We start from the raw sequence: 24387 nt of genomic DNA, 5'->3' as shown, positions 1-24387 counted from the left end.
AAGGCATTAGAAGTCCAAAATGAGAGGGGCCCAAAGGCCATGTGTTAAAATGCTATCAACTTCAAACATGGGCCAGTGATGCCATAACTAGTGGTGTGACTGCTAGAACACTGAAGTGAAATGATGGTGGTTCCAAAAATAAAGGAGAAAGGTTTTAGAGGGTTACGCTTACATCCATAGTGCTGACAAGACACAGAAAAAGGATTTTAGGAGGAAACAGTACAAGGTTTTTCATGCAAGCTACTGCTACTTCACGTCTTGTTACCACTCCAAAAAAGCACGCACTTACCTTTCCAGCTTATTTGCTAGCCTTATTCTCATTTTCATTTCTTCACGATGCAGCTCTTTGTATTTTTCCACTTCCGCAAGCATAGATTCGTTTTGAAAAATATTGTCTTTGGTATTTTTTATTTTGTCCAACTCACATTCAACCTCTTTTATTCTGCACTTCAGCTGGTCTCTCAGCGAGGCATGATGATTTTCTCTGATTTGTTCTATCTTGTCTTGTGAGGCTGCCTGGACCTGAAGCAGATAATACAATTTCAACCATTGCAAAGAAAAAGTGAACTGCATCTCCCTATACGGTTGCCCATAACCAATTTAAAGGGCCCAGTTTTACTCAACTGAGTCAACTGGACCTTTTCACTACTATCAGCAATCAAGGCAAAACCCTGGAACCAACACGTTAAATAACTGTTTTCATCCAGACAGATCTGCTCTTAGCAATATTACTTATGGGAGCAGCTACTAAAAGAATGCTATGGCTGAAGGACAGGGCACACAAAAAGGATTCTACAAAGAAATTATGAGAATCCCATCCCCACTCTTTCTGCCCCACGGTAACTTCAGTGACTTCTTCCCTGAGCATTTTATCCTGTACAATGATAAAACATAACCTGTACGTATGGCCAAGCCATCTCTAAGTTATAGCATTCATGTGATGAACAGCAATAACAAGATGACCAGATGGCCATAGCTTCTTCTAAGAACTGCAAAACAGAAGTCTGTCAAGGGACGGCTATTAGCTTGGGGACCTGCAGGCAAATTACACACACAAAAGCACTTTCGCCAAACAATTTTCCATTCTTCCACTTCCCTTCAGGAAATATAGAAGTATGGCACTAACACAAAAAACCAAAGTACGAACAAGAAATGGCAAAAAGAAGTTACATAATAAAAACTACAGACATACACAACAAATTCACTTACCTGCAAAAACAAATTGACTTCTTGAAGTTTTTGATTTATTTCTTGTGCAGCTCGCTCTTCCACTTCTTTCTTGTATCGTTCCATTTGGTTGTAAGTCATCATGTGCACATTGTGGACAGCCTCCAGATGTTGTCTCAGGTTTGCCACCTCTTCTTTCAGCTGGCATCTGGTCTTCTCTAGTTTTTCATGTTTTTTCATGTTTAGAGCCAGCAGTTCTTGCAAATAATGGTTTTGTCCTTGTAGTTGGACGCATTTTTTACACTCTAAATCCAGCTGATGAGAAAGTTCAGTAACCTACAGACAGTAATAAAATGAACTTAGAGGGGTGTAAAATTATTCTCTGAAAATTTATGAAGGGGAAGACCATCAAGTCTGTAACTGTCATCTGCTGACTCAGTACCCGAGTCAAAGGAAAGACAAGATCATCTTTTAAGGGAAGAACAACTTTTAAGTTCTTGCCAATAGGGTTCCTTGACTTACAACCTTCCTCAGTTCTGCAGCAAGTAAAAGATCAACAAGTAGCAAACTAGCAGAATTTCACTTACGGGAGTGTGCTGAAAGGCACTAGGGCCATTCTTTTGTGCACTGCTCTACTGCTCGATGGAAATCAAACCACTCTACCCAGACAGCAGAAAGAATGCCTATCATGCTTCAGGGGGAATGTTCCAGTACAGAGTTAACTAGGCACAGGAAACAAGTACTCCTCCTGCCATTGCTCTTGAAAGCTTTGTAAACAGTGCTTCAAAAAGCAGCTTCCACAGCAGTGGTAAAGGAAGGTATTTTCTCTCTAGGTCAAATCCAGTGTCTGGTTGCAAGAATATGTACAAAATATGAGATGTTTCAGTAGTTTCCAAGGTCAACTGTGAAGCCAATTTTCTCTCCCAGAAATATAACTTTTCCATACCTACTGAAAAGAATATTACAAGTCTCTAGAAATTAACATGACCCAAACAAAACAACAACAACAACAACAAACAAACAAACAAACAACAACAAAAACAACAACAAAAAAAAAACCACCAAAAAAACCAAAAAGAAACAACAAGAACTTGCCTTTGTTCTTGATTTTTCAACTTCATTCACCATTTCAGAATACCTGTTCTTCATTTCTCCCTGGAAATTGAACTGGGAGTCTCTTTTTTTGGCTTCATGCATCTTTAGTTTTTTCACAGCTTTCTTCAAAAGGCTCTTGAACCTGCACAACAAATCAGTCAAGAAAATAAGCAAAGGAACTAGGTATCTATTTGTCACGCTTGTACAAGAAAAGCATAGCTATGGCTTGCTTCATTTTTACCATGCTCAACAGGCCAAAAGTTAATAAGAAAAACCAGCATTTCAATGCAATAGATCACCTGGAGGGTCCACATTTCACCTCAACAGAGGAAAAAAAGTCTTCCCTCCCAGAAGTGCAAGGCAGCCTACATTTGCTCTTCTTATGGCAGCTACAGAAAATCATAGGCTCATGTACCAGAACTGTCTTGCAAGAACTGATGTGAGATCTGAATTTGTTCAGAGTTAAACACACCTACTTTTACATGCAAGTTCCTTAAAGCCTGACTTCTAACCTACATGAGCTCTCTTTCAAGTACTAGTGAACCATACCTGTCACATTCCTTCTGCAGTTCAGTATTTCTTTCCCTTTCCTGGTCAAGACATGCTTCAAGTGGTCGTTTCAATTCTATCGGCTTCTTCACATTCTTTCTTTCATTCTCACACTTTCAAAAAACAAACAAACAAAAATACATGATACACTCAGCACAGGACAGTACACATAGCAACTGCAGATAGCACATATCCATCCTTTTGCCACATTCAGCAGAACACTGAGGCACAGGATTCTTGTAAACATTTAAATCACTTCAGGCTTCACACAAGCGGGCCAAGACCTAGGGATACCAATTAACGCCCCTGCTGAAGCAAATGCTCCTCTGCCCCCTTATTGGGCTTTGTCCCAAAAAGCTGGAAAAAAGATGCTAGAGAACAGCTTCCGCAGTTCCTCTGCTAATAGGTCAGCTTGCACAGGTAGCCACAGCCCTGGAGAACACTGCACACTCTACAGCATTCATTCCAATGACCAGCAGGCTCTTGTGGAAGAGTCTGCTTTTCTGGAATTCACCAGTGTCTTCTCAGTCATTACTTCCATATCTTATTTGTGGGTGTTTACTAATTTAGTTGCTGTTCCTCATGGTGTTTTTTCAGACAAACTACAGGAGAACTGGCAACTAGTTCTGTAGTTTGCATTTGCACCTTATTTATTCTGCAAGGGTTTTAAGCTCCTGTTATTCTGAAAACATGCAGCAGTTCCTCCGTACACTGCACTGAAAATAAGGGGTGTTTTAATCCTGCTTGGAAATCAAGGGGTCAGACAACAACCAGAAGGAAATCAAATAAAGAACACAGGAACTGCTGCCTTGCTCCATGTGCTCAACTGGTATCAAACCACACCGTCTTTCTGATAGCACAACTCCGAGACATTCTCTTGGCTTTTATTCAATTCCTTCATGACACCCAAATCACAATAGTACTCAGGGCCTGAGTAGCAGGGATATAAAATCAGAGTATGTAAGAACTCAAGAAAATGTCAGCATTGCTCTGGGTATTGGCTAGGTGTTAGGGACTGTTTTCTGGGCTCACTTCTTCTAAAAGCTCAGCATTTTCCCCACTCAGTTTAGCAATATGGTCTTCAATTCTCGACTTTCGATCTTCCTCGCACATCATGCATGAGCCTCTGGATGTCATAGCCAACATATTCTGATTTTGTATCTATGGAAACAACAATGACAAAGGGAATGCCAAGATAACCAGAGAGACAACACTGCACATAAACTGCATTATAACCTATTAACTCAAATGGAGGCAGGGCTAAGCTCTCACCACTAAGGATCTATAGTGAATGTTACACTGAGTTTATAAAAGATGGCTTGAGAAGCACTGTCAAGAATAGCACTTAATGCTAGTGGAAAAAGTGAATGCTCTCTATATGATAAAATGAGGTTACATCATTTGGAGATAAGAAGACACACATACAACATTAACTCACAGTTTTCTTAAAATTCCCTACACTTACTGACTGTGAAATAACCGCAGATCTCCTCAGAGAAAGAAAATGTTTTCAGAACAGCAATGTTACTTATCCTTTTACACAAAGGAGCAAAGATTTGCATCACAGATGCATCTGTGTGTAAACAAGTTTGCTTATTCAGTTCCCTTTGTAAAGAATGAAAGTTGCCTACATGCTTTGAATAGCACATTTTAAGAAAAAGAGAGACATCCCTGACGTACAGAAGGACATAAAAACCTGAGCTTAAAGGCTTATATGACAAACTCATAAAACTTCCTCATGTGTCTTTACAGAATATGTTAAATGTCGGTTCTCCCTATGTGACAATGTATGGGTAAAATACAGAAGTGTTAAAAATGCTAAAAACCTTCTAATTGGTATATCACCAAAAGAAGATGACAGGAAAGGAACCTGGAAAAGAACTCAGACTTTTCTGGTGCAGATAATCAACAGCTTTTCCCTTCCACTAGATCCTTCTTATTCTCCCTATAGCAGCTTAATTTTCCAACAGCAAACTAATTAAAGAATATTCCAAGGTTACACAAGATGCTAAGCCATGCATGCGCACCAGCTACTTCCCAGCTGCCTGCCACTGACTGCACAGCATTACTTCACCTAGTTGTTCTTTCCTTACCTCAGCTCCCTGCGGGGCAGTAAAGTACCAACACATATTCACAAATGGAAAAAGAACCTAATGAGCTCAGGTGGAAACTATGACAAAGCTCTGAAGATAAAATAGATTTCTCACATCCAGGTTTCCCCTCCCAGATCTCAAGCACACATCTCCCTCCTGCTGACACTGTCCGTCCTATCCATCAAAAGAATCATGCTGATTAACACAAACATTTTCATACTACTGCAAAGACAGAAATGGCAGCAGTGAAAGGTGGAGATTTACAACCTTTACCTTATGGAAAACTCTCAAAACTGGAGAATAGACCATCAGGATTTTCAGAGTACCCTACAGTCACACCACAGCTCAGATGACTCAGCTCCCCTATGATCCCCAGGAAAACCACATAACTTCCCCACGAAAAATATCTAAATAGGCTCAGAAGCTCACATAAAAAAATAAAAAATAAATAAATAAAAGGGAAGTTTATGACTGGCTTACTGAGGCTTCAGTTCTCTTGTCCTGGTGTTGCGCAGCAGCTTCCACCCTGGCATTTTCCATTTCAAGCCTTAAAGAGAAGCACAGATCTTATTAGACAAATCCATAATAGCGCACACTGCAAAAGAATGGTGTGAAAGAATGCTATTTAAAGCAAGAGCTTCTTTTAAAATCATGTTTTACCCTGATGATGCAACAAGGCAATTCTGACGTTTTCAGAGAATCCCAGAAAGCAAAACCTTGCTTCACTCTGTTATTTTCTTACCGTTGGACATGTTCTTCCAGCTGCTTTATTGTAGAACTGCTTCTGGAAGCTGCTAACAGAAGGTCTTTCATTTTTTGGTTAGAAGCTGATATTTGTCTTTCCTTATTATCTAGGTCAGTCTTCAAATCTTGAATGCAACGCTCATATTGAATACGCTGTTGTTCAGAGTCATGTAACTGTAAAGTAGCAATGAGAATCCTCAGCAGCCCGGTTAGGTTCAGTATAGAGAGCTCAGTGAGCACTGAAGAATTTGGATATTGCATGTATCTACATACACCCCCTACCCAAAGTACTGGAATCGTTTCCAATTCATTCAAGCCTTCATTTCTCTTAGCAAATGAACAATAACAGATGATATTTCATCATCTGTGACACTGGCCTCTCCCATCTGTACAAAGGATTTTCTATAACACCATTATGAGCATTGACACTGCCAATCCTACCTTCTCAGTGACTTGTGACATCCTGAAATTACTTGTTTGCTATTCTATCGAAAATATTAACCAAAAAACCTCATCCTTTTCCTAAAGTGATTTCACAGCTCATTAGTACGTTATTATGGTAGATGTTTCAGAAAAAACCCACAACTCTCACAGAGAGCAAAAAAGAAAAACTCAAATTCAGCTGTCCAGTATTTCTACTTTTTCTCAGAAATCAGACACCAAACTTGGCCAAACCAAAAGCGATAACCTGCTGAGACACCAGGTCATTTTGCAAAGCAGCTTATCAAATACAGATCTTCTCCAGTTAAAGACATAATGACTTCGTGTCGAAGACCACCCAGTCATGGACACCAAGTGCACAGAACAATGCAGTTCATATACTTGTCTTTAAATCTATACCCCTGAATTTATTTCTAGGATAGGAGGACATTTGCTTATACTTTGAACTCTCTGCTCTGATTTGGCACAGGCATGACTGTGATCACAGATGACAAGGGGCAAGTTGAGAAGACTAAGGGGATAAAGACCACCTTATAGTGTTTACAACCAACCTTATAAGACACAGAAAAACAATTTGTAAATTCAGAGCACCTGTGTAATGTTGCTTCAGATAGTTGGTAGTTTGTACACATCCCATCCACAAATAAATTCTTAATTGTGTTTGACACCAGGAGAGGGAAGTAAGTTGGGAAAAGAAAGAACACTGCTACAACACCCTGGAGCCACAAGAAGAACTTTAGCTGTGGGGCTGAAGAACGGCTCCTACTTGCAAAAGAAACTAGTTGGCTTTTTGATGATTCTAGTAACACTTATCTTTCACTACAGAGGAGGAGGCCAGCTGGCAAAGATTTCACCAGCTTCATGAATTATGACAGGGTATCACTGCTAACCTCCTTAGCTCTCTCTGGTACTTGCTCTCAGAACATTATTTTTCTCTTCTTCACCAGAAACAGGGAAAAATCACCCTCAGATTTTATGTGTAAGTTACAGCCTCTCTGTACCTTAGCTTTCATCCTGTCCAGTTCCTTCTGCAAGTGCAATTTGTCTTCCTCAAGGTCACTGCGGTAGCATGTAGTAACTACAAGGGAAGCTTCTGACATAGACTGCTTTTTAAGAGCATCAGCAAGCTCCTGCTGCAGCTGTCTGACCAAACCCTAAGGAAACAGATAAACATGAAGAAAAACATGAAACTTGACTTTACTCCTTTAAACTGACTGTATTATACAGTTCAGTCATTTACCGGTCCTCCTTAATTCTAAGAGAAAAAACAATGAACCACAACAAAACAACACAATTTGGTCCTATGTGTAAAACTTACACCTGATGCATTTTAGAAATACAAAATCATTTTATGAATTGAAACATTTTAATTTATTCTAATTGTATAGCTTACCTCTCTTTCTACTTTGTCAGTCTCATATTTAAAGACTTGTTCCTTTAAATAAGTACACTTGGTATTTAATTCCTTGTTTCTCTCTTCCATGAGGTAAACCTGCTTTTCACTGTCAGCTCTGAGTTTGTTGAACATATCATGAAATCTGTCCTGGACATCATTCACAACCTTTTCTTTGATGATCTCCTTGTTCTGCAAATCTTCCAGCTGCTGACGGAGTAAAAGGTTTTCACTTTGGAGCTGGGCCAATCGTTCCTGCATAGATTCATGTTTTATCATAAATTTACTGACTTGATCTTTCTCAAGTTGCCACGCATGCTCATTTTCTTTTGCTTGACACTGGGCTTGATTTAAGTCTTTTTGTGTCATTTCTAAAAGCAGTGTTTTTTCTCGAAGTGTTTGTTCCAACTGGTGAAGCTCGTTTTCTAGACTATTAACTTTGCTTTCCGTTTTACTCAGCTGCTGAGACAAGCTCTTGTTGCTCTCTCGCACCTCAGAGAGCTCACGATGGAGCTTGTCTTGTAAACGAAGCCATTCATCACGTTCTCTCTGAAATGTTCGTTCGGCATCACTTTTCAATGACTGATGACGTTCGAGATCTTGAACCACTGCATTCAAGCGGGAACAGAATGATTCAATCTCTGTTTCCAGTCTGTCTTTGCTTTCTTTTTTCTGTTCAAGCTTGGAAGTTAGCATTGCAGATTCCGTCTTGAGTAAATTCAGCTGTCCATTGTACTGAAATACTGTCTGAGTTAAGGTTTCCTCACTCAGTTTAAGTTCCTTCTGAAGAGAATCATTCTTTTCTTTCAAAGACTCATTTTCCTCTAAGTATTTTCCTTCATCCTCCTGGTGCTTAAGTTTTACTTGATCGAGTTCTAGTCTTAGCATAGCAATCTCTTCTTGCAGTAACTGATTTCTGTGTAGCAGATCCTTTTCTCTGTCATTAGTGTCAGATTTCTGTGTGATAAAGGACAATAATGAATAGTTAGTTGGGAAATAAATTCAGGTTTAACCCATCAGGCAGCTAGGCACCACACTCTCATCACTAAGTGGGATGAGGGAGAGAACAGGAAACAAAACAGAACTCATGGGCTGTGATAAAAATAATTTATTAAGCAAAAAGATGAAGGACATGGAAACAAGAAAGTGATGACAGTATAATAACGAATTCAAAAGCCAAGTAATAGGATCACAAACAGCCTCAGCCAGCTTCTTTCCTAGTTAATCTCCAGATATCTGGACATTTCACGGGTAGAAACCTTAGAAATGATTGTAACAACTATACAGTGAAGAACAGCAGGCAGTTTAAGAGACTGGGAACACAATGTCTTATTTTCCAGTGGCTTCCTACTTCCACATGCAATTCAGGTCTATGTGGGATTGATGATGCTATTCAGAGTTTTTAGACAACAGTAACAAAATTTGGTTATTGATAAACTGTAGATAATCCACGAAAAGGAACAAAAGGTTATTTTTCTTAAGGTTTTAGAATGAGCACAGTGAAGTATAACCAAATTAATTAGGAATGGAACTGCTTACCTCTGAATTTTTCCCAATAGTTTTTCTTGTCTCTTCTTCCAGCTCCTTCTGTCTCCACAGGTGGTTGCTCAAAATTCCTTCTTGCAGAGCTCTAGCACTCCTTTCATTAGAGAGCTGTCTCTGTGTTTCATCACGCTCTTCTTCAACCTACAGTAATATAGTTGAACTTGTGAATCTTGAACAAAATCAGAATTAGCAATACCTTCCTATTTCATTCTTTTTATTCTTACATTCTATTAATTCTATTAAGAGTCATTTATCATAAAATCATAGAATGACCTGCATATCAATTTTCCATGTTTGCAAACAAACATCTTTAGATTTATCTGAATTGAAAGTTATAAGGATAGTGTGAGTCCTTTGCACAAATCAGCATCAGAGAAGTTTTATACTTAATGAATCTCCCTCTATAACACAAGAAAAAAACAAACAAACTAGAACTACTATTCTTGGAAACATACAGAGTTTAAGTAGAAACCCAAGTTATCTTTCTAACAAACTATATATACATACTAAAACCAGAGATGGACACTCATATGCTTACAGTCAAAGATTTAAAAACATCTATTCATCAATATGAGCACTAACACTAAGAACTGCACAAAACAAATGACTAAGATTTCCAAAAGCACAATAACTACACTTACTTTACCCCACTGCAAGGTCTTAAGTCTACATCTCTTCTACTAATATTTAGAAATGCTTCAGAAAATGTGCCAATCCATTTTCAGTTTACCAAAATCTAGCAATACTGCTGGATAAATTGAGTTGTATGAGATTTCCAAAGGCTATTACTGAAGTGAGACACAGAAGAGGACTGACCAGCTGAACAGCAGACCAGGAGGTAAACTAATGCCAATGATGTCCCTGTTAAATCCAGGCAGACTGAAAGAGGTGATGCTAACTACTTACTGCTTCTGCCAGAGCAACGTGGCCACTGAGGATCCTTAATGACCACTTTCACATGTTCTTAATATGTTTGCAAATACAAGTTCTGAAAATTTGAGGCTTACTATTTATGGGGAAAAATACAACACAACAGACCGAATTTCCGAGGTATATTTCAAACTCCGTAGAACCATGACAGGAATGCTGAAAAGTAGGTAAAGGCCAGTGAAAAGACCCTCAAAACTGTATGTAAGAACTGAAGAATTCATGCAGGTTGTGTACAGTGAGAACATCATCATCTCAATTGCATTAAATAAGCCACTAAACTTGTAATAAAAATAAAGGTGAGAGTTTTTCTGGATTCAGTCTTGATTGTAAGCAACTGAGGCAATTTACAGATTATCAGGTAAACAGTAACATTTAGGCCTAAATTTAAATTCATGTAAGTATAATTGAAAGAATACTACAAACAGTAACTGTAATTTCCTTCTGAAGAAAAAAAACAACAATAATAAAAACATTATATATATATATATATATACACATATAATATATATATAGATATATAGATATAGACATACATATACACACACGCGCACAGAGTTCTGTAGTAATTAGGAAAAATAACTCAAAGAGAAGCTTTGCCTGAAGCACAAACCAAACTATAATTCTGAAAAATGTGAAAAGGTATCATGAACTTGTTTGTTCACGCTGGTTTCATGACAATGGTCCCCAAAATGCACCAAGATAATTACCTAATGTCTCTTTCACCAACAAGTTGAACATACTAGCATAAAATATCAGTTTGAAAGAAACAGAAAAACAGAAGATATATATTTAATATACCTGTTTCTTGAGCTGTTTCAGCGTTATTAACTCTGTTTCTAAATTCCTTACACGAAACTCAAGTTGTTGTTTTTCCTCTGTCTCTCTAGAATATTGATCCTTTTCCCTCTTTAGTTGCTTTCTTGTTTTTTCATATCGCATTTCAGCTCTATGTCTCTTTTCCTCTTCTTGTTTCACAGAAAATCTGGGATTTAAAAGAGAGTATTTGAGGAATTAAAGCACTGACAAAAAAGTAAATATGCCACATCATGAACCAGGAGAAACAACTTAAAACTGTAGAAATGTCACACCTTTTCAAATATAGAAGTTTTTCTGCAATTTTAAACTTTTAACATCACTCTAATTTCATTCCATTAGTGGTGGAAGACACCTTATACATGAGCTGCACAAGACTGACAAATAAGCCCTTAAGTGATGTACAAAATTCATCATGTATTTCCATGTCGACATAGGTAAACATGAACAGTAAACCATGAACTTTTACTAACAAAAATACACTGTTTTTAATAAGTTGATCATCACCTATATAGTACAGATTCATAATGACTGCAAGTAATACCGATAAAACATCACATCACTTATCTAAGACAAATCAAAAACTTTTAAGAAGCCTTCCCTAAGACTATAACAACTGCTTACCATGTGCGGATGAACCTTTTCATTTCTTTTAATAAATTAAAGGATAAGGATAGTGTTCAAAAAAAGATTTGAATATCAGCTACCACTAACAAGTAGTTCAAAACATTGGCTGTAACATCAGTATTGAAGCAGCTTATTCTAAAGGAGAAAGATTTACATGTAGTCTTTAGCTTCCCAAAAAGTACAGCTTTTACTCATGTATAGCTAATACTGTTTTGAGATTTTACATAGAAGAAAAAATTAATTCCTTCTATTTACAGATGTTTGGGAATTCTGAAAAATGTTTAGAATCAAATCCAGGCCAAATCAGGAACGGCTTTGTCTTACTTACAATCCCCTTCCACGTACTGGGAGACTGCAGGCACATCCTGAAGTTTATTTCCCTCAGCTTATTCTCACAGAGTTTCATGCTCTGTGATCAGCCTGGAAAGCCTCTACTGAACTCACACATGTTGACTACGATCTCTTGAAGGCCATAAAAAGAAATGCACACAAGTACTTGGAGGCCAAAAGTTGGACCCAGTGCTCCAGACACAGACCAACTAGATGCTAAGTAGGGATGGACTCCTCCCTTCAGCTTCTTGACTCTGCAACCCAGGATGCTGCTGGCCTTCTCAGCTGCAAGATCATTCTGACTCATGTTGCACTTAATCTCTGCCAAAGCCCCCAGAGGCTTCTCAGCGAATCAGCTCACCAGCCAGAGCATTTCACTGTGTACACAAGGGGTTCCTCCATCCCACGTGCAAGGGCTTTGAATTCGTTCTTGATTAATTTATTAGGCATAGGAGGTAAGATTCTAAAGACACGATTAGAGTCAGTGTTAAGGAAGAAATTCTCTGGGAAGCCTGGTCTGGTGGTTGGTGACCCTGCACATAGCAGGGGGGTTGAAACTAGATGATCATTGTGGTCCTTTTGAACCTGGGCCATTCTATGATTCTGTGATTAAGACCTCTATCACCTCCAGCAAAATTAATCTGAACCTCCACTGTGCATTTAGTTCTTTGAAAAATATACTTTTAAAACAGTTTGGGGAGCAGGGGACTACTCAGCATAGCTTTCAATACCGAGGAAAGTGCTTCAATTACAAGATTTAAAACAATCTAATTCTACGGATTATTTTATTAGCTTACCCTTTTACTGGCATTTCAAGTAATTTTGGTCTCTCCTCAGATGAAGAATTCTTTGTGTGTTTTTCTTCTATCATTTTTTCATCCTTCCTTAGAGCAAGCTTTTCTTTTACTGGTTGATGGGTAATATTGCCCACTGGTGTATTTGATTTATCAAGACTTTCCTGTTTCTCCACTGCTTGCATTTTGAAATGTTTCTGCTTCCTTTTTTCCTTCTCAACCTATGAAGAGAAAATTAAGCTTCATATATTTTTCTGATTCTAAAGGAGATCCAAGACCAAATAATCTAAGCTTGACTTTTAAAATAATGTAAAATAAAAAAGATTTTCCCCCAAAATTACTCTACAAAATGTACCAAGTCTACAAATATACTCTGAATTCACTCTTGATTTGAAGTATAACAATCAAACAAAAACAAAAAAGCAAAGCAGCCCTAAGGAAACAAACAATAGAAGCATTACTGATGGATAAGAAATCAGATGGACTACACAACAGTAGTTGTAGAAACACAAAGTATGAGTGGATGTATGATGTCGTACTTCCTTAATGATGAGGAAAAAAGCAAACTGAACTCAAAAGCAGAAACAGCTTCACAGCAATCAGGAATTTTAGTGAGAGGCAATGAAGGCACACCATGCACAAACCACAGCAAATGAAGAGATAAATCAAGACCCTGTTCAGAAGCTATTTTCATTCCTTGATCGACAATCAAAACTGGTGTACTTGTATGAATTTCTTTTTATGGTAATGAGGTGATAACTACTTACACTGGAAATGACTGCCACCTATTGTCAAACTGAAACAATACACTTTGCTTTCTCAAAACCTTCTGATTACATTATGGGGAAAAGCACAGTTCTCCACTGCTTTCCTTATTTATGAGTAACGTTCTTCTCTTAAGACAAAAAAACCAATTTGCACAAAGCACCTTCTTTTAATGATCAATAGCTAACATGAACAGGACCACCGATACTGAGAAAGACTAAAGAATAAGGAAAAGCAGGTGCTTTCTACCTCTTTTTGTAGCTCTACCTTCTCTTTTTCCAAAGCCAGGAATACCATTTGCAGCATTCCTACCTTACTCTTAAATCTTTCCACATCTTGTTTTAGTTCTTCATCCAGATTCCTTTTCAGCATGCCACAAGGTTGCTGAGCATGCGGGAAAAGATTTTCGATTTCTGTTTCTCCTATTTCCTTGTTTTTGATAAGGCAGTCTCTGGGAACACTGTCACTAAGACAGATGTCCTTGCCAATTTTCTTCTCACTTATAAAGCCAAGTGTACTTTCACCATTTGTGGAAACAGGTCTTATATTAGGAAGATTATTAGAAATGTCATCCCAAATATTTGTTTTTAAACAGTGTCTCAGGGAATACTCAGGACTTCCCTCTACATCTCTACTAATCCCATTCTCATTCTCTTCCATTTCCTCTGCTTTTGATAGATGTACTTTTGTATTATCTGTGTAATTAGTGCAGCCTTCTTCATCTGGTATTCTCCAGGTATTTTCCATGCTCGCATTTAAGTTATTGTGATCAGGAAGGACACAGAGACTCAGAATAACTATTTCAGGTTTGGGTTCTTTTAGGTCTACATTAAGTTTCACATCTCCAAATTCACCTTTACTTTCTAACTTATCACTTGATTCTGTCACACAAGACGAAACACAAAGACTCTTCAATTCTTCAATGAGGTCATCTTCTGACACTTCTGCCACAAGGGATGGAGCTTTCTCAGATTCATTAATTTCACCAAACAGCTGCTTCAGCTCTGCTGTAATGTTTGTAAAATTTCTTTTCAACTCCCTTTTCTCTTTTTCAATCCACATTTTTTGTATCTTTCTTCCCACAGCTTTAGACTTAACTGCTTGTCAGCACTGTGGGATTCCTCATTTTCTGCTAGGGCTTCCTGATGAGAAATTTCTGCTTTGTCAGTCTGCTTTTCATGTGCTGTATTTTCTATCAAGTTGGTAGTTTCTAAAACATATTTATCCTTAAGTAAGCAGGTAAAGACAGAAAAATTACCAAGAAAAATGAAATTACCGTTAAGCCATATAATTTACATTGCAAACTCATCCCATCATACAACAACAACAAAACAAAGATACCTTATTTATTTTTTCCTCAAAACAGAAGGATCTAGTTTAGAAACATAAACCAATCAAACAGATCAAAACCAATCAGTAACAACAGAAAACACAACTGCCCAAATTTTCCCATACTCCATTACTTTCTACTGACTGTCCCTTTAAACCCCCTGCTGGTTAGCGTTCATAACAAGCGTGAGTGATCATAACAAGCTTTTTTACTAAACACCACAAGGGACTGGCTACATTACAATCACTTATGCTCCTCAGAGTCAGAATTATTAAATTCTATTCCAAGCTCCCAAGACAAATATTTACAAGGAATACCTGTTCATTCCTGCCCTCAGCCCAAAATCAAGAACTGAGACATCTATCCAAACGGTACCATGCCTCAAGCTCACTGACCAGCTCCTCTCTCCAGCCTTCTCACTATCTCTGACTTCACAGTCCCTGCAAAGTTGCCCTTGGTTTGTGTTCCCTTCTGAACAAGGTCTGCAGCCTTGGCATCCCAAGGAACCACAACTATTGTCCTTCTTACTCTGGTTATAGAGGCCCTTTTCTCCTTCCACATCGTAACTCCACAAAAATCTTTCACAATGGAGAGCATCTCAGTCACCACCTGTCTCAGCCACTTCATTTCCAAGCTCCATTCACTTTGCACATCTGCTACCACCTTCCAATACTTAAGTTCCGCTCTCTACCTGCTGAAATGAATCACATCCCTCTTCCACAGTGCCTTGGATGTATGATGATATTACTTCCTCCACTTCCCTTGAGGTATTACAGAAGACTCCAGACACTCAATGAAGATCCCTACCCAGTCCTGTATGCTCAATACAAACAGGATGCCTAGCCTATATTCCTCCATAATGACCTTCAAAAAATATTTTCGAACACTTACTAACTTGATCAGATAAGGAGATATTTTGCAGAGGCAGAGAAAGCACTGACAGATCATATTTCAGGTTTTTACTTAATCTTTCTAATACACAGAGGAAAATCTGGCGTGTTTTGTCAAAGAAATAATCACATGATATAAAATTTTGCTCCCAAATGAGTATGTATTTTGCATAGGAAAAAACAAAAAACCCACCACATGACTGCACTGTTTCTCAGAATTGCACGCAAGGAAAAACACAATATTTGGTTTCACATACCTGCCTCCCAAAGTTTTCAGTGGCATCCTTGACCATCTCTTTTTTAGCTGATGACGACACATGAACGGTAGATTCTGAGCGCTCACCTACAGTGAAAAAATTACATCTTTATAACGAACATGACTTATTACAAATTAATTATACCTAGAGTACATCCTGAATCATTGCATTTGTGAGAAAATAGCACAAACTAACACAGCCTCTCAAGCGTATGATTATTTACGATTTGAACATAATATTACAAAACAGTTTGAAGATGCCTCTGTGCGAACTAATCCCTCTCAGGGCATTTTCCCTTTCATTCCTAAGGGAAATTTGATGAAAATCAGTCAGAAATACACCTTTAAGAATCTCAAATGGTTTACATGTAGAACTATATTTATACATACATGACACACTGTATGCTAGACAGCAATCGGCTAGATTCCTCTAGCTACTTTCATTTCTCCTTGTTTTGTGCCACAAAGGGTCTCGTTTAACCCTTTTAGAGTTAGAAATACTTGTACCGTAGGAATTATAACACTCTGCAGAAGAAATACAGCTTGCTGAAACCCAAACATAGGAGTTTGAGACAAACTTTCACATATATTTCTTAATACCTGATCTTTGAGCAAATACATGGATTATAGAAAAAAAACAGACACGAGGATGGATGAACAGAAAATACATGAAATGATGACATAAAATGAGCTATGAAAAGACTGTTTTTCCTATCTAACTTTGCCACGTCCCACACCATCACTGGACTACATTTCACATGACTACATAAAACAGACAAAACAAGAACTCACAGAATCACAGAAACACAAAGGATGGAAAAGACCTCCAAGATCATGGGTAAATTAGGTTGCTAAGTCACTATCCACCATATTTAAAGAGTTGTGGCAGTCAGGTAAAACCCTTAGTAACAGGAGAAAGGGAAACATCACACTTGTTTTTAAAGAGTTTAAGAAAGGAGGTACTTTCCAAGGCCCAGACAACCTTCTATTATGGAGTGACTAGAGTGGAGGATAAAGAAATAGCAACTGATGTTAGCTACCTAGAGAGCTCATCTCTCTAAATTGGAGAAATATCATGGATGGATTCTTTGGTAGACAGGGAAGTGCTGCCAAGTGGTGTATCTGATATGTTAGTGAAAAGAGATCGCATTCAGACAGATACTGACAGCCTACAGAAGCAGGTCTTATGATGTTCAGCAAGGCCAAGCGCAAGATCCTGCACCTGGGTTGGGAAGTCATCAGCTTCAGCACAGGCTGGACAATGAACAGACTGAGAGCAGTCCTGTGGAAAAGGACTTGGGGATAATGCTGGATGAAGAATTACATATAAGCTGAGAATGCATGCTTGCAGTCCAAAAAGCCAATTGCACCCTGGGCCACAAAAAAAGAAGCACTGCATGGCCAGCAGGCCAAGAGAGGTGGTGTCCCCTTCTACTCCACTCTTTCAAAACCCTACCAGGAGCACCGAGTTCATCTCTGGGGCCCCCAGCACAAAAAATCTCTGGCTAGAGCAGGTCCATGGAAGGGTCTCAAAAAACAATTTGAGGACTGGAACACTTTTCCTATGAGGAAAGCTGACAGAGTTGGGGAATATAAGAGTTTGCAGAGACCATATGATGGCCTTTCAATAATTAATGGGGGCTTACATGAAAGACTTTTAACTATGGCCTGTAGTGACAGAGCAAAGGGTAACAGTTTTAAACTAAAAGATCGTTCAGATTAGATATAAGGAATAAATTCTTGATGAGGGTGATGAGGCACTGCAACAGGTTACCCACAGCTGGGAAGTTTCAATTAGGTGATTTTTAAAGGTCCTTTCCAGCCCAATTCTATAATTCAATAATTCTAACCACCTTTTGTGCATCTTACAAAAACAATATCACTGCAGTAGAGAATCTCCTTTTCTTTATGCAAACACACGTACATTTTTTTTCTAGAAAGAAGTTTAACCTCTATTGTCATCAAAAGAAACAGTACCTTTTTTCCCAAGACATGGATGTCAAACAGCTTGGAGCAATTTCCATTCCATACTTAGAAGTTGCAATAGTTTTCTGAACTCTTATCTAATCATCTACTTCATATGCTTGCTTATATAGGTTTTCACCTGATTTGTAATTTTCAGGGCTCGTTGTAGAAATTCTAAGACCTTAATAGGGAACTGTTTTGTATCTCGCTAACAAATACTTAAATTCACATATATCAGAATTAAGAAACTAAGAACCCATTGAGGTTAGATATACTCTCTCCCATGTATAACAAATGATCTAGCTGCTTCACTTTTATTTATCTTTCCCAACCAAAAGGAATACCTGCCAACATACTTCCACTCACTACCTCCCACCTACACTCTCTTTCCCATGTCCTTCCACTAGCTCTAAACTCAGTGGCCAGTTTAAACAAAACATGAGAGGATGGCTTTGGAAGAGCATATGTAATACATGTTTTCATACAACTGCCAGAGAGGCAAAGAAAAAGCCAGGTAAATAATCAATCATGCTAATGAAGCATAAGCCTGTGAATCACCCATTCTGTCCCACCTGCAGCTCCTGGACAGCTCTATCTGCAGACCCTAGCCAGGAATCAGACACAGGACATGACCCCTATTGCTCCTCTGCAGATTGGTATATTTGGCAATGAGAAGGAAATGAGTAAATGTGGACTGCCTGACAAGGGGTGATGATAGCAGGTATGCTGGAGGAACCTTACACTGTAGAAGGATGTTTACAAATGTTGAATGAAGCTGTAGTGGAGAAAACACCCAAAGATAGAGCCATATTTCATTAAATCTGCTGCTGAAATAACATCTTGCTAGCAAAACATTAATTTAATATGAAGAATTTACAACTACAATGTATCTGCCCACAAAGGGACATGACAAAAAAAAAAACAACAACTATTTATAAATACCTTCAATATCATCTACACTCAATTTCTCCTGTGGATCTGCAAAACAAATGAATCAAATGCTTAATTAAATATGCTTATCAGAAAGATTTTGAAGCTAAAATCAGAATATAAAAGACATCATTACCTGATTTTTGCTTTTCTGTTTTTGAAGATGTTTCATTCATCTCTAAAACTGCAGAAACCTTTAACTATGAAAGACAAACCAATGAAAAATAAACACCCATACATTCAAAGTAACTACATATTCATTAATGAGCAGGACAAGTAGATTTCAATGAAAAGCATTTACCTGCAAATTACTGGGTTTCTCTGAAAAGCCTGGAGATGAAAAATGAAAGCGTTATTTTATTTAATTGAAGATATCTTTTATTCTTTACATTAGTAGGCTCTGTAATTGTTTCTTGCACAAATTACTTCACTGAGAGTGAAATAGCTAATATCCAATTATCTTATCACACAGAACTTGTAGTAGTATATAAGAAATACAGAGTAATTCCCATCATCCAACTTTTATTAAAAAAAAAAAAAGAATCAAATCACAGAATGACAACAATTCATGTGAAGCATTAAGTCATGTCTATTAAGAGAACAAGATTAAAATATTTTGTTCCTTTTGGAAGCTGAATTCTGCTTTCTGGAAAAATTAATTAGAGCAGATAGCTTTGGCTTCTTAATGACCAATCAAGAAAGAACCCAGCAGAACTATGACTACTTCTATTCTAGCAGTGCATAATGTTGAGGCTACTTTCTCATTAACAGCTTATGGAGAGCAAGGGTACAGACACAGCAACCTCATACAAACGTCATTCAATGAGGTAAAAACAATCTGGTTCTCAACTGACCTCTCTGGATCAGTTTGCAAGGAAATAAATGATACAAACATTGCTTGGTTGTAATGCACAACATGTGCGTTATTCCAAATCTTTTTCAAGTTTAGTGTCAAATCTTATTTCCTAACTCACACAACCTACTGCCCTGTGCTGCAGTCATCTTATACTTTACGACTCCATTAATGAAACAAGCATACAAAATGCTTCTACGAATTGTTCCACAAAATAATTTTTAGATTTAAATAAATACTAAAAACAAATCATCAAGACTTGATTTTCGAACACTAGGTGGTCAAGTAACATGGAAATACATTAGAAAGACTACCACAGTCACCTCTTCCCCCCTCCCACACTGATTTCAAGCTTAGCAGAATCATATGAAGCAGACATTAAAGACAATTGGTAAGTTGATTTATGGATTCCAGAAGCTTGCTAAGATTTGGTGTCTGCTTACAAAAATAAAATTGGACTTGCCTTTTAGGCTATGTCATTGAATCCATATTATAAGCCACATTGCCAAAGCACTCTCAAAAAGATAAAAGATTTATTCCAATAGCAAAACTTTCCAGCACACTTATGATCAATCAGGATGGTCATAAAGCAAATGCCATGAGCTGCAGGTGGAAACCCGCAGCAACATAACAAGAATTTGCCCACATATTTTAGTTTTTAAAGAAAAACAGGAAACTAAAAAAAATTAAATAAACAAACAAAAAGATTAACCAAATGATATTTTTCTTCTGCTGATTATCCAGAAATATCCAAATCCTCAGACAGATAAATCTTAAACCAGATACCACTCTCACCACTTTAAGGAACCACTTAAAGCAAAGAAAAACACCCGAACAAATACATATCCAAAAAGTATACATAATGAACGCAAGAACCGCCTGGACTAATCAAGCAGGCCAGCAAGTTCAGTGTTCACTGCTGTTAATTAACATCAGCCAAGCACTTCATTGCTACAGCACATACTCACTGAACAACAGGACTAACAAGGAAAACAAAAGAAAAAGTTCACTTGTCTATAAACACAGACAAATCCAATCTATCAGATAGTTACCCTTGTTGTGCTCCCCTGAAACACTCTGCAAGCGTACTCCATGTTCAACTGCAGGTGGGAGAAACACAGGAGGAGATGCTTTCCTCGGACCTTCAGAACACGGCTGTACAATACAGTACATACGCGTAAGAATTTGTACAAAACAATTTTTTTAAAATAAAATCTAACAAAGGCTTTTGCATTTTAAATAAAAGGGCAAAAAAATCCTCACAATTCATCTAAACTATTCCATAATGTTGATTAAGGCTGGCAAATCACAGAGCCACACAAGAAATTAACACAGGAAATCAAGATGTTGATTGTGAACAAGAAGCTGCAGCTCTGTGTTGATTGAACATTGGCATCAAATTTGCACCTGGCATTCAAATATCAGCCTACATTGCTGGGACACATGTCCCACAATGTTGAGTGAGTGCATCACTACGTTGCAAAAGCAAGATTTGATTTGCTTAAAGGCCAAAAAGGCAAAGCTGATAGCGATTAAGCTATCTAGAAAATCTTGTACTTTTAAGAAAGGAGTAGGGAATCAGTTTTTTTTCCCAACAACAAAGGCTAGAGAGGAAGTAGTTATTCTGTTTCACTACTGTGCTAGAAAATCAACTCAAAATCCTGCAACCAAAGGGCCAATACAAGAAGCTTAACCTAACTTTGTCCCAGTACTATCTCCACACAGAACCTACACTACAAGTATTTCGTTGACCCTCAGATACAGGACATAGAGCAGCAGCAATATGGGGTAAATAAGCCTCACGAGGGGCAGGGCTCAACGCAAAGGCAAGCTCTCACGTAGTTCTCATCTGGCTCTCCCACAGACTGGGGAGATGCACATTTCACAGAAAGTACCTCAGAATCCCAGGGAGAATCAGACTCTTCCTTTTTCTCTGCTCCTACTGTGGGTTGGGCTTCTACAAAAAAAAAGGAGAAATACAGACACTGAGAAATATACTGCACTACACTTTTATACCCCATCAGTCAAATAAAGGATCTGAAAGACGAGCAGTAATTCTACAGCAAAGAACAAACCAAACAGTGAGTCCCACTCAAGGGTAACTTTACATCCAGTCACATCACAGTATTCTCTTCACTCCTCTTCATCTGTTTTCCAGCGGAAGATGCCCAAGCAGGACAGCTGACATGGCTACGTTCACCATGTTTGGACAATGTTCTGTGCAGCATCTGACCAATAGCTACACATGCTCCGAAGAAGTCTACTGCAACAAGCAGTGCTCTGGAGTCAGACAATGGAAATAGTATCTTCTGCTTTCACACCCTGGGGTCTATGCCAAATTACCCAACTCTCTCTGAGCTGGTCATGCTCTCAAGCCCACAAAGGTGTAGCACAAGAGAGATCTCCTACATTCTACAACTGAACAAGTCGAGGTACTGGAAGAGTCTTCTCTGAGTTTGACTCAGGTCTGCTTTTGGCTGAAGCCCTGAAAAACCACAGCTTTTCAATCAGATAGTAGCATCGGAAAGGGAAACAATATTGTCACACAGAAGATAGATTAGATTAGCTTCTTGTTTTGTTCAGACGGCATCAAGGAGAACACAGCAACAAAATTAATAAAGAAACTTGCATCATACGTAATCATTAGGAATCCAGCACCACCATTTGTGACCGTTAGGTAAGAACGAAAAAAAACAAAAGCTGCAGACCTTCTCTACCACAGCAGGCTAGGGTTCACAGGTAACAGGAAAGTTTATCATCTTTGAGGATAATCATCATTTTACTTTATTTACTGAACATTAATACTTATAGAGGAGCAATCAGGATCGTATTTAAACTCACTTCTCGCATAAGCTGTGTCTTCTGAAACTTTACGGACTTGATGTTTATTACTAGAAACAGAATGTTTCACATCCCCCAAAACTGTCGTTTGCAGCTTCCTTCTAGTATCTTCCTTCTCCTGTTCTTCTTTCCATTTAGGTGACTCCTTCTAAAACAGATTGACCAAAACAGCTGAAAAGCACAGAAATCAATATCTACTTCACCACCCATTAACAACTTGGAAAACGGTTTTCTTGGGTAAGACTTAAATGAAGCAAAGTGCAACATGGTTTCTAAAGGCCTACAATTTTTAGTGGGAATCTGCACAATTAAACTGCAGTGCCTCATGTTGTAAACCTCATCTCTGGCTATGCAAAACCTCTGAGAAGCACTTCCTTGTGTCAATCTAAATGCAGTTTCATTGATATTATTCAGAAAGTCTTCTTTCTGCCTACATATCTCACAATTTCACTAGTTTCCTGCCCTCAATTTCATTCAAAACTTCCTTTTGTTTCTTCATTTCCAGTCATTACCTCATGAATTCTACTAAATGGCTACAACTTCTAATGGATATTATCCATTCCCTCAGTTTTACATAACAGAAAGTGCACAGATTCCAGAAAGAATGAAGTTTCCTGTCTTTCTCCTTCCAAAACTCTCCAATCTCATAATAAAAATATTGAAAATAATGTCTGAGTTTGGCTATGAACAAGATGTTTTCAGTATCAAAATACAATGATTGAATACAGATACGTGATTGAGTATTAACAGGAAAATAGTTTACTGTCGCTTACCTGTATTACCCTTAACAAACTCTTCCAATTGAATCATCCCTGTACACTTACTTTTGTGCTTGAGGGAAATGCTGCCCATAGATTTTCCTCATATCTATTTAGGCCCAGGTTTTCACTTTCTTGTTTTAGTGTTTCATGGAATTTATTATGTACCTCTTTGCACTGCCCTTCTTCCTCTTCCACCAATTCATCTTCCTCAAGGTTGCTTGAATCTGAGACATCTTGTTTCAACAACTCTCCACATTCTCCTCTGCTCAGATTTGCACCTGTTGGTTTTTTTTGTTTGAGGCTTTTCTTCTGTGACTTAGGAATTTCAATTCTAGAACTATCACCACCACCTTAAAGCATGAGAAAGGGAAAGAGGAATATGAATCAAATGGGTTATATAAATAGCAGCAGGCATTTTACCCATTAAAAACACAGGAAAGTAGTCATCTGGGACTGTATGGAAAAGAAGCCAGGTAAGGGCAGGATGGGAGAAGGACACATCAGACACAAAGGCTTAGGAGGGGACTCAGTATGGTCATTTCCATTATCTTACTTATTTTATTCTGACATGACCATCTGTTCTGTTCTTATAACACTACTTTCCTCAATTACTACAGCCAAGTGAAAACAACAACAACAAAAACCGAAATGAAATTACTTAGTAAGTTTACTTTGGATGTCATTGTATTATGAAGTACTTTCCAAATAACTTACCAGTATTTCTGAACTTTTGGGGAACATTCATTAACGATGTCAAGTTTGGCTTCTGTGGCTTCTGCAAATAAAAATACATTTAAAAAGAATTATTTGATCTGTTTTTGTTTGCTTTTTTGTTTTAAAGCAAATCCTTTACTTACATCAAATCTTGAACAGTAAATACAACCAGGCTGTCCCCTTTTGAAAGGACTCAGATACTTGCTAGATCCTTCAACTTTAATTACACAAACATTCCTCTCCTCTTGTGTACAAGTCAGTGACTATTCAAAACTATCTGTAAATGCGTAACAATTCTAAAAAGGTATTTTAATCCATTGGTAAAATACAACTACACTCGCGATTACTTACTTGTAAGTATGCACAACTCAAGTATCAATTAAAGTTCCTGAAGCTTGAAGAATAAATTAGTTAATATAACTCCACTTAGTGAAATATCTGTAAATTTCAAAATAATGCTAGAAATTTGAATCACTTCCCCTAAAATCAATGTAAGAAAATAGAAAAAATTTTAAAGTACACATGCTTACATCTCCAGCATTACAGAGTGTGCTGAACTAA

At 37.9% G+C, this 24387-nt stretch overlaps 1 protein-coding gene and 1 pseudogene across 2 annotated transcripts in view; both read right to left on the bottom strand.

The window, feature by feature from the left end:
- The window catches only part of LOC146756879 (uncharacterized), a 38805-nt pseudogene that overhangs the window by 4709 nt on the left and 9709 nt on the right, over positions 1 to 24387 (bottom strand). The window contains exons 9-25 of the transcript XR_014937156.1: positions 20563 to 20713; positions 18959 to 18987; positions 18794 to 18857; positions 18670 to 18705; positions 15764 to 15849; positions 13536 to 14512; positions 12525 to 12742; positions 10756 to 10939; positions 9022 to 9168; positions 7483 to 8439; positions 7091 to 7243; positions 5647 to 5822; positions 5385 to 5451; positions 2812 to 2924; positions 2263 to 2404; positions 1210 to 1503; positions 290 to 522 (exon numbers count right to left, since the gene is read on the bottom strand). The product of XR_014937156.1 is annotated as an uncharacterized LOC146756879 (transcript). The remainder of the gene's footprint in view (positions 1 to 289; positions 523 to 1209; positions 1504 to 2262; positions 2405 to 2811; positions 2925 to 5384; positions 5452 to 5646; positions 5823 to 7090; positions 7244 to 7482; positions 8440 to 9021; positions 9169 to 10755; positions 10940 to 12524; positions 12743 to 13535; positions 14513 to 15763; positions 15850 to 18669; positions 18706 to 18793; positions 18858 to 18958; positions 18988 to 20562; positions 20714 to 24387) is intronic.
- Positions 20741 to 23883, bottom strand: LOC146756880 (uncharacterized). The gene is made up of 4 exons (XM_085523852.1): positions 23827 to 23883; positions 23278 to 23462; positions 22352 to 22499; positions 20741 to 21467 (listed from the first exon to the last, which is right to left on the bottom strand). The coding sequence occupies exons 1-4, from the start codon at positions 23855 to 23857 to the stop codon at positions 21310 to 21312; spliced, it is 522 nt and encodes a 173-aa protein (XP_085379978.1). The 5' UTR covers positions 23858 to 23883; the 3' UTR covers positions 20741 to 21309.

Source organism: Coturnix japonica, chromosome 25 (genome assembly GCF_054131305.1).
Source record: "Coturnix japonica strain WE chromosome 25, WE-NBRP24, whole genome shotgun sequence".
NCBI classification, from domain to species: Eukaryota; Metazoa; Chordata; class Aves; order Galliformes; family Phasianidae; genus Coturnix; species Coturnix japonica.
Note: the sequence above shows the minus strand (reverse complement) of the source record. Positions and strands in the feature narration are given on the sequence as shown.